The sequence below is a fragment of the Tarenaya hassleriana genome, unplaced genomic scaffold (genome assembly GCF_000463585.1).
Source record: "Tarenaya hassleriana unplaced genomic scaffold, ASM46358v1 Cleome6, whole genome shotgun sequence".
NCBI classification, from domain to species: domain Eukaryota; kingdom Viridiplantae; phylum Streptophyta; class Magnoliopsida; order Brassicales; family Cleomaceae; genus Tarenaya; species Tarenaya hassleriana.
Genome location: NW_010968505.1, coordinates 3041534 through 3052157, shown reverse-complemented (window position 1 = coordinate 3052157; position 10624 = coordinate 3041534). Strand labels below are relative to the sequence as shown.

Sequence of the window (10624 nt, the reverse complement as noted above, 5' to 3'; positions counted from 1 at the left end):
AGATTTGTATATAATTATAATTATATATATTAGTTGTATATGTATATTTTGTATATATAACTAATATATATACATATAAATCTTATTTTTAATATATATTATATGTATATATGTTAGTTATAATTAGTTTTATTTTAATATGTATATTATGTATGTATATAAATTTAATTATAATTATTTTTATTTTAATATATATGCATTAGTAATGATATATATATATATATTGTAGTTATGTGTATATGTATTTTATTAATTATAAATAATTTTTTAATATATATATTTGTATATATATATGTGTGTGTGAATTTATATATATATATTAATTTAAATATATGTAGATAAAATTTTGAATATTTAATAATATTTTTTTGCTGAATCATCACTTTTTTGCTGAGTCATTGCTGACTCAGCAATTTTTTGTCGAGTGAATAGTAACTTTTAACGACGTTAACGGATGAGTGGTTGATTTGGAAAAAAATTAAAAGTTTGGGTATTTATGTGGAAGTTATGAAAAGTTTAGGTATTTATATGAAAATTTTATAGTTCGGGTATTTATGTGGGAGTTTTGTAAAAGTTCGGGTATTATTATGCGATTATCCCTTGTTAATATAATACATAAAAATCCTATATTATTTAATAGATTTATATATAAAACAATATCATTATTAATATTATACGAATAATGTAAAAATGTTTATATTCTTTTATTTATTCATTTCTTTATATATATATATATATATAATGTGAATACTATTATTTTAACTTTACATAATATATATAGTAATTTTTTTTGTATAGTCATATCAATATTTTTTATAATAAAATAAAAAATTATTCACGCATAAACATAAAATAATATATATTAATATACATGCATAAACATACATACACATATACATATATATATATATACATATATACGCATACATATATATATATATATAACGATTTAATAGAGAGGTTCATCTTTTGTATATTAAAATCATATCCATAAATATGGTATAAAATATTAATATGCCTAAATATAAACGCATATACATATATAATATCTATATACATATATGATATATGCTCACATATGTTTTTATTTCTTATTTTAATATATTTTATTATTTATACAAATAAAGAATAAAAAATATGAGATTAATAATCAAATATAAAAATAATTAGATCTGTACATATATGTACACATACATATATACACACATATATTTACATACATATATATATACATCTATATACATACACATATATATTTACTTCTATTCTATGCATGTTTTTTTGGGTAACTGGGTTTCCTAGGTAATTCCAAAGTCGTGAACCAGCCATATGATTTGAATTATGCACTCTCTCCCCCCAGTTTGAGTTCGAATTCGGGGCAGGACAAACGTTTTGCGTCCCCGTTTCATGGTTGAACTACCCAAGTTGCGTCTATTCTATACATCTTGAATGCATCATTCCTTTTTTTTTTATGAGTTTTTCCTTTTCGTAAAATTACTATAACTTGAAAATGAATCTAAATCCTTCATGTTTGTTTTTTAGAATTATCCCATCCAAATAATTTGTGATCGAACATCTAAGTAAGACTAACCATAATGTTTAATATCCATAAAAAATTGAATTCACATATCCATATATCTCGTAACATGCATATGAACAAATCTCATACTATATACAGGAAAATATACAACAAACCTTTAAGCATATATAATTATATATATAAGTGAGTGATGTGTTAAAGATTAAATAATTATCAAATACAATTATTTATATCATACAGATTAAAGTAAACAGAATCTATAGTTTAAAAAGCTTGGTAAAATAAAATGTATATTAATGAAAAAATAACAGTAACAGTTAGAAAATAAGAATTTTACTAACAGTACTTAATTTTACAGAAACCAAACCTGAAAACCAAAACTGTTCAATTACATTGCATGAACATATTGTCTTTTTACCTCTCATTTTTTCGGTTGTTCTCCATTTGTGATCTCATTTACCATTAGATCAAGGTGAGCTCTCCTCTCATCCTTTCTCTTTTTAGTTCCAAACACCTCACATTTCTCAATCCGGACGACTCGGCAGCCGCCCACGTTTTCTATCCCTCTGTTTCGCTTGCAAACACCATTACGCCTTAGTTGTTCGTTGTTGTTTTTATTATAGGATAGCAATCAACATATTTATAATAAAGAGCCGTTTATTTTTTATACGTAATAAAGAACTTTTTATGATTTAATCATAATAATTTATAATAAATCAATATTCTGAAACGTAAAATCATGAAATATAAAATTATTCATTTCTTACCATACTCTTCTTCATTAATGCATTCCACTTACCATTAAAGATTTAAATAGCCAATATAAATTAAGAAAAATATCACATAATTATGTATTCCTTATTATCCTATTTTCATTAATGCATTTTATTTAAAAATAAAAATTTAATAACCAATAAAAAGTACCACATAGGATGATAATGCGGTTTCACCGTATAGACACACACACACACACATATATATATATATATATATATATATATACAATTTGTTTAACTCACCAAAATTTATAAAATTTATGTTTTTAACTTTATTAAAAATAAAATTATTGTTATTTTTCCTTTTAAAAAAGTTAAGTTAATATTGATAGAATATTTTTTTACGAATTTTGAATTACTATATTTATACTTAAAATCAAACATATTCTATGGATCCAGTTTTCCTTCACCACTAATTTACTATCATAAACGTAGATACAAAAGGATGTCAAATATGTCAGATTTCACATGAAAGGGCGTCTCACTCACGTGGACAGATGATTCTCTCGAGTCGGACTGTGATATACATGAGCTCACCCATTTTGGACAGCGCCACTTCACTCACACCTCCTCCTCCTCCTCCGCCATTGTCGTCCCAGTAATATTCCAACGTCCATCGTGAAGCGTCCCCACTGTCGACACAACTCTCTATTATGCTGCTTTGACCTCCCTCATCGTGACGCCTTGTTTCTTTTCGCTGCGGTATGTTCACCACGTAGAGCATATTTTCTTGATGAATGTATTATATCACCTAACGTACCGATACTTTGAGGGGAAAAGCAGCCTGCAATATAATATATATATATATATATATATATATATATCATTTGAGAATAAAACACATGTAAAAAAAGGTAATGAAATGTTCTGACACTACCCTCACCGGAAGTTTCAAAAAGTGGTTTCTTGTCTGTTAACTCGACAATAAGCTCTGTGGCATGATTCTGTAGAAAGTCGTATCCAATAGCATTGAAATTGAGAATGAAACCGTTTTAATGTCATCTGCTTTAGCCAATTTCTTTGTGAAAATATTTCGAGGTCGTTATATAGTACATGTACTTAAGTATTGGTAATGAATACTCTTCGTCAGTTTTTATTATTGGGCTAACTAAACGTTTTGTCCTTTTATTATTGTGACGTTACATTTTATTACTATTGGAGCCTCCTTTTTTTTGGTAAAATGTAGAGGCACCACTTCTTCTTTATCATATCTCCTATTTACTCTTATTTATTAATCCATGAGCCCACTTACAATATAAGTTTTTACGCCAGAATAAAAAACTACCATTATTCTTGAATTAATTCCTATTTATTGTTAATGTTACCAATCAAAATTAAAAATAATTATTGATTAATTTTAATTAAGAAAATTTTTATAAACCAACTAATCTTAGAAAATATCATATTTTTCGTATATAAAATTAGTGAACTGTTATATTTTTTAAAAGATGTGTCATCTAACTTTTTTAAATCTTTTTTCATGTATAAAAATTTATGATAATCAAATGAATTTATATATATTTAATAAAGATTTTAAGTAACCAATGAGAATTAAAAAACTTGACACATGAATGATGATGTGGATCTTAGGTGTCTTCACCCGAATCCTTTAAACCTTATTATTATATATATAGATTCCGTTTGTAGAGTAACCCAAACAGTTATTGCATCGTTTTTCTTTCCCCTTCAATTTTATTTATCTACAAGCGAATCCCTTCCATCCCCCCAACCACTAGTTCCTCTAGATGAGACAGAAGTTCTATCTTTATGTATTTGAAATTTGAAATCGACAGTCCATTGGGCCTACATTCCTTATTATTCCCAATTAGCCTAAGCGAATTATTTGTGGCCCAAACATAATACTTTAACTGTTTGTGGGCCCAATGGGCTCATTACGTATGTTCATCATGTCCACAACGGAGAAACTAAAACCTCGAAATTCCCGACGTTCTCCCACAAATCCGAGCGTCTTCCTCTGTGTCCGTACTGCATTGAATCGAAGTTCGGACCCTCCACTCGCAGAAGAACGGTTTTTCTATTTTATATTCTGGAGGAGGAAGACAGGGATGGGAGCTGGGCGGGAGTTTAGCATATCGCTCGACGGCGTCAGGGATAAGAACATGATGCAGCTGAAGAAGCTCAACACGGTTCTGTTCCCGGGTCGCTACAAGGACAAGTACTACGCTGACGCCCTCGCTTCCGGCGAATTTACCAAGCTTGGTTCGGTTTCTATTTTCGCTTTCTCTTGATTTTCGTGTACCCTTAATTTTTTTTTCTTTGCTTGTGCGATGACTAGTGATGGGCATCGATTTGCTTTGTATTGTGTTGTGTGTTCTCTGTTTGTTTCCAATGTCGGTGTTCTAATGGTCATGTTGGTTGCTTTAGAAATTATAATTGTAAACTGATATATCGGTTGGCATGTGAGTTGAGATGAATCGAACAAGCAATGGCTTTCGTTTGTGTTTACACAGTCCCTTTGCCACTTGGGTTCGTGAGATTCTCTGTTTATTTTTTATTTTTATTTTTTATCATGGATGGTCTTTTGGTTTCTATTGCTAAATGTTTCATTGCCAGACATTATGGCTTGTAGTTTGATCTATTGCCGTTGGTAATGATGCGTTCCATCTGGGTTTCTTGGCGGCTATGCATTTTCCATTTTAGCTGAGAGAGATGTAGGAAGAAATGGATGTTAAGTATTTACTTTGTTAAATTTAATGCTTTTCTTTCTTGCTAAGTGTTGGCAACACCAAGCAAGTGTGTGCACCGAATGGATATATTTGAAGTTTATGATTAGATCTTTACATAAGTCTTTGTGATTTATCGATTCATATCAATCAAATCCTTTAGGCGATGTACGGTACACCTCTCTTCCCCTCTTTGACTCTATGAAATGAAACCGCTGCTCAGACAGCAATTTCTGGTTCCTTGGAAATTGGCTGTGTTCATTTTGGTGAAAGGCCAACAACTTTTATGCCAAATCAGTTTTTTCCTTTACTTACATTGCATACTGAGATGCAATGCAACTAACCAAGTTTGAGCGATCTTTAAATCTTTAGCAATATTTAAATTCTAAAACTTTATATAGCATCAAATGCAGCATGAACTATCCCATCCCTGGCGAATTTCGTTTATTTTTTCTGCAATCATGACACATAACATGATGAATACTCTTTCTGTGTTCTAACCACAGTTAAGCTTCCTTTCAGCATATTACAGTGACATTTGTGTTGGGGCTATTGCTTGCCGGTTAGAGAAGAAAGAAGGTGGAGGTGTTCGAATTCACATAATGTCACATGGTGTCCTTGCACCATATCGCGGACTTGGAGTGGGTGAGTGATAAACCCTCTATATCCTATCTGCTATGTAGATTGTATTCTGATGGATGGAACTGGTATTGAAAATTATTGAAACTTGGGCATTATCTGGTGTATATTAAACCCAAGCGTTGGCCAAAACTTGTTTTTTTTTAATTAGTTTTGTATGTTTGTGATAAGTGTCCCACATTGAAAAAAAAAGAGGGATTTGGGGCCAATATATAAGGAAGGGTCAAACCTCTACTCCACTCTTAAGCTAGCTTTTGTGGTGGAGTTAAGGGCCTAAACCTTATTAATTGGTATCAGAGTCTGGTTCTCTACTTTCCGGTGAGCTTTGACGGGCCATTCTCATGCGAACATGCGGTCGACACAGTGGCTGTGGAACGATCAGGAGAAGAACGGTCGGAGATGGACCGAGAAGCCGCCAGCGACCAGATTTGCTCCAGCACCGTGGACGTCGCTGTCTAAAGGGGGCGGTATTGATAAGTGTCCCACATCAGAAAAAGAGAGGGATTTGGGGCCAATATATAATGAAAGGTCAAACCTCCACTCTTAAGCTAGCTTTTAAGGTGGAGTTAGGGGCTAAACCTTATTAGTTTGAAAACGTAACCATCTTGGCAGATTGTTGGTTCAGTAATTTCTCTTCAAAACCCAACTTTTACTCCGTTTCGGTTCTTGTTTGTAGCTAGTAAAAGATGAGAATTGGTGTTGATATGTTGCTTTAATATTTTTAATGAGGTCTATCCTTCATCGAGCTTGATTTTCTTGAATATCAAGGTAATTCAGATCTCTTCGTTGAGTGAATTTCTGAGTTAATGATCTCAATTCATGGGGTTGTTTTTGCAGGTTCGAGGCTTTTGAACCATGCCCTTGATCTGTGCTCGAAGCAAAACATCTCCGAGATATACTTGCAGGTGCAAAAAAAAAGTGAAGATGCAATCAAGTTTTACAAGAAATTCGGGTTTGAGTTCACAGATACCATTCGGAATGATCACAACAACATCCAGTCACCGGATTGCTATGTCGTCTCGAAGTCCTTCCCCAGCCTCAAGTGAACAAATGAACAATGATCCATCATTTTTTACGAGTCGGAGAAAAACCATTCTTTCCTCCTTGTTCATTCGTTTTCTCTGTTGCATCACTCTTACCATTTCCCATATGATGGCCTTTTTCCTTCAGTAATGATCAAATGGGATCAAAGCCTTGATTTCATTGAGATACCTACCAAAGGGCAACGGCTATAATGTCGTCTAGGTTCTGCATTTGGACATTGTGTTTTGTTATTGGTAGCGTTTTTAGCACATGCGAAGGTGTATTGTCACTCGTTTTTGTGGGGAAGATCAATACATAAGTGGTGAGTTGAGTTGATTGCAGTTAGATGTGTGTTTGTTGGTGGAAGATGAAACCCTCCAAGTGACTCAGAGGCATTTAGCTTCTGAGCTTGCGTGCCGTTTTGTCCGGACAGAAAAACGGCACGTAATTCTATTCAGTCAGCGATTGGCCCAAACAAACAGGAAGGATGCCCATTCTTTCTTTGCACGATCCTCTTAGTCTGTCGCTAAGCGAATCCACTTATCATCATCTGAGAGTAACTCACGATTTCTGTCCGAAGCTTCTTCTTGTCTTCTTCTTCTTGGCCCGCTTTTTTCTGCGCCTCTTTTCACCTGAGTCCCGAGAAAATCAAGCGTTTTCTCTTCTCCGTCTTCCATGTCCAGAATTTGAGATTGGTTTTGTGATATCTATAGAATTTCTTTAATGGGTCGTTTCAACTTCAGAATTTCCCGTTGATATTCATCGATTTCTGGAGCGTGGAAACCCCATTTCTCTTGATGGGTGCAGCTTCTGCCAGTTACCCATTTGGATTCTCAGCTCGATTCGACGGGAACTTCAATCTGAAATCGGATATAGCGGTTTCCAAGTTCCCGTGTACGATAGAAGTCTCCAGAAACAGTTTGTTTCAAGCTCCAAATTCAACTTCCAAGGTACAAGCTTTTTCTTCTAATTTGATTTCTCGTCTGTATAGTTCTTTCTTTTGACTGAAATACCTATTAAAGTCTGGGTTTTGAACATTTTTCAATACGAATCTTTCCAATTGTAGACATTTCGTTTATGCAGGGATTGGTGAACAGAGTTCGGGCATGTTCTTTTCCAAAGACTGATGATTATTGCGAGGAGAAAGTTCAGACACCATTGCTAGACAGTATCGAGAACCCGTCCCATTTGAAGAACTTGAGTGTTCAGGTCAGAGTATCAATGTCTTAAACTGCACATACATAGATGATAAGGGGGCTTGGGGGGTTATTGAGGATTGGTGTTGAATTGTAGGAGTTGAAGCAATTAGCCGATGAAATTCGGAAAGAGCTGCTTTCCGTTCTTTCGAAGACCCAGAAGTCATTCAAGCCCGGCTTGGCTGCCGTAGAACTCACCATTGCTCTGCATTACGTTTTTCATGCTCCCTTCGACAAGATATTGTGGGATTCTGCTGAACAAGTAAAGCTTATGCCTTGGAAAATTTGAGTTTTTGAGAGGAATGGCGATAGTATTGTGTTTTGGGTGGGAATTTTTATCTGTTTTTTTTTTGGGGGGATTTAATTGATTTGTGAATTGTGATTATATGTAGACATATGCACACAAAATCTTGACCGGAAGGCGGTCTCTGATGCCTATGCTGCGACGAAAGGATGGAATCTCGGGGGTCACTTCCCGTTCAGAGAGTGAATATGATTCTTTTGGAACTGGGCATGGCTGCAACAGTATTTCTGCTGGCCTCGGTAGCAAATTATCGTCTTTTCTTCAAGATTCTTCAGCATTTAGCTTATTGCCTCATATAACTGCCACTCTAAAGAGCTATTCACCAGTTTTGTGATTTACCGAACCTTTTTCCTTTTTGTTGTTTCTTAGGATTGGCTGTTGCCCGGGATGTCAAAGGAAAGAAAGAACACGTTGTTGCTGTGATAGACAGTGTGACAATAACCGCGGGTCAAGCTTTTGAGGCGATGAGCAATGCAGGTTACTTGGATTCTAATATGATAGTTATATTAAACGATAGTCGCCGATCTTTTAATCCGAATATGGAGGAGGGATCCAAAGCATCTATCAATGCCTTATCTAGTGCCATGAGCAAAATACAGTCCAGCAAACTTTTTCGGAAACTTAGAGAAGTAGCCAAGGTACGGATTTCTCCATATCTTCTTTATGAATTCTATGGCTCTTATAATTTTGATGATGTGAAACAAAATAGTTATACTAGCAAAATATAATATGCAGATACAAATGCCTAAGACATTTGGTGTGGAAAATTCATGTGTATCTATTTCCTAATTACATGCTCTTTTGTAGTTCTTGGGATCCTTTATCTATTTATAGAATCAAGCATCTGTTTTTATAACCTATTCGGGTTTTTCGTTATGTGAAATTCTGAAACTACTAAGCCTCGAGACTTTGTAGGAGACCAAAACTTAAATAAGTATGGAATATTCAACTTAGACTTGGGTTCAGTAACCAATATTGTCGATTTTCTTTGTTTTGATTGTGAATTTCTTCCAGGCTATGACTAAAAGAATCGGAAAGGGCATGCACGAATGGGCAGCCAAGGTCGATGAATATGCACGTGGTATGATGGGTCCACCTGGGTCAACTCTCTTCGAAGAGCTCGGTCTATACTACATCGGTCCCGTTGATGGACACAACATTGAAGATCTAGTTTGTCTTCTGCGAGAAGTAGCTTCTCTAGATTCAATGGGGCCTGTCTTAGTCCATGTGATCACGGAAGAAAACCGAGCTTTAGAAACCGAAAACAATGTCGAAGCAGAAGGTATATCACCTTATGTTATTTGTTTTGATCCTGTAGCATTTTTCTTCCTCAAAAAATTGGCTTTGATTGTTCATTATGTGTATCAGACAACGATGAAATGCCATATATATACAAACGCACATACGGGGACTGCTTCGTGGAGGCGTTGGTAATGGAGGCAGAGAAGGATAAAGACGTAGTTGTAGTTCATGCGGGAATGGAGATGGACCCGTCACTTCGTATGTTTCGGGAGAGATTTCCAGAGAGGTATTTCAACGTGGGAATGGCCGAGCAGCATGCAGTTACGTTCTCGGCTGGCCTCTCGTGCGGAGGTTTGAAGCCCTTTTGCATAATCCCCTCGGCTTTTCTACAGCGAGCTTATGATCAGGTTCATACTACTACTACTCTCTTTTCTCTCCTTTGCAGCATTTGCTCCATGTATACATATACATATACATATACACACATACACACACACGCGCACGCGCACACGCACACGCATGCATGCATGCATGGCACAAACCATAAAGATTAGGGAAAATAATCGGTTCCTTGTGAAATCTAATGGATATGTATATGAAATGGAAGATTGATGGAATATGGCATGTTTTTGTAACAGAATGCCCATGTTCCATGCTCTGTAAAGCCATTTCTCCTTGCAGCATTTGCACCATGTATATATATATATGTATGTACGGATACACACATGCATGACACAAAACATGCATACAGAAGGTAAGGAAAGTAATCGGTTCCATGCCATTGTTCGTTTCTTTTTAGGTGGTACATGATGTAGATAGACAGAGTATCCCGGTTCGATTCATCATCACGAGCGCTGGGCTGGTTGGATCCGATGGTCCAGTCCAGTGCGGGGCTTTCGACATAGCTTTCATGTCGTGCTTACCGAACATGATAGCCATGGCACCAGCCGACGAGGATGAGCTCGTAAATATGGTTGCAACTGCAGCTTCCATCAATGACCGGCCAGTCTGTTTCCGGTATCCGAGGGGTTCCATCGTGAAAAAGAACTACCTCATCCCCACCGGAATACCCATCGAAGTAAGTGCCCCAAAGATTCAAACTTTGGTATGAAATTTTTTGTTTTTTTTTTCCGGGTTTTAGTAGGCATGCCTCTGTTTCCTGTATTTTATCCCGAGCTGTCCCTGAAACCGTGGTTAATCATATTAGAGCAGATCGGAAG

At 35.2% G+C, this 10624-nt stretch overlaps 2 protein-coding genes across 4 annotated transcripts in view; both read left to right on the top strand.

Moving 5' to 3' along the window:
- The first annotated feature begins 4264 nt into the window (after positions 1-4264).
- Positions 4265-6996, top strand: LOC104799227 (N-alpha-acetyltransferase 50-like). Its single transcript, XM_010521638.1, has 3 exons — positions 4265-4536; positions 5523-5645; positions 6477-6996. The coding sequence occupies exons 1-3, from the start codon at positions 4383-4385 to the stop codon at positions 6683-6685; spliced, it is 486 nt and encodes a 161-aa protein (XP_010519940.1). The 5' UTR covers positions 4265-4382; the 3' UTR covers positions 6686-6996.
- Positions 6997-7174: 178 nt separating this feature from the next.
- Positions 7175-10624, top strand: part of LOC104799226 (1-deoxy-D-xylulose-5-phosphate synthase, chloroplastic) — a 4716-nt gene continuing 1266 nt past the window's right edge. Inside the window, exons 1-9 of one of the 3 annotated variants that reach the window (XM_010521637.2) lie at positions 7175-7612; positions 7746-7871; positions 7956-8120; positions 8251-8401; positions 8532-8800; positions 9177-9444; positions 9531-9811; positions 10204-10482; positions 10612-10618. In XM_010521637.2, the coding sequence (XP_010519939.1) occupies positions 7460-7612; positions 7746-7871; positions 7956-8120; positions 8251-8401; positions 8532-8800; positions 9177-9444; positions 9531-9811; positions 10204-10482; positions 10612-10618 (1699 nt within the window). In that variant the 5' untranslated portion in view covers positions 7175-7459. Of the gene's footprint in view, positions 7613-7745; positions 7872-7955; positions 8121-8250; positions 8402-8531; positions 8801-9176; positions 9445-9530; positions 9812-10203; positions 10485-10611; positions 10619-10624 lie in introns of all 3 variants that reach the window. The other 2 variants (XM_010521636.1, XM_010521635.2) reach the window with 2 other exon arrangements.

Excerpts from the sequence above, each read along its gene's own strand:
- LOC104799227 (XM_010521638.1), top strand. The coding sequence starts at position 4,383 with ATGGGAGCTGGGCGGGAGTTTAGCATATCGCTCGACGGCGTCAGGGAT. Across the intron at positions 4,537-5,522 it reads CGGCGAATTTACCAAGCTTG|CATATTACAGTGACATTTGT; the intron begins GTTCGGTTTCTA and ends GCTTCCTTTCAG. Across the intron at positions 5,646-6,476 it reads ATATCGCGGACTTGGAGTGG|GTTCGAGGCTTTTGAACCAT; the intron begins GTGAGTGATAAA and ends TTGTTTTTGCAG.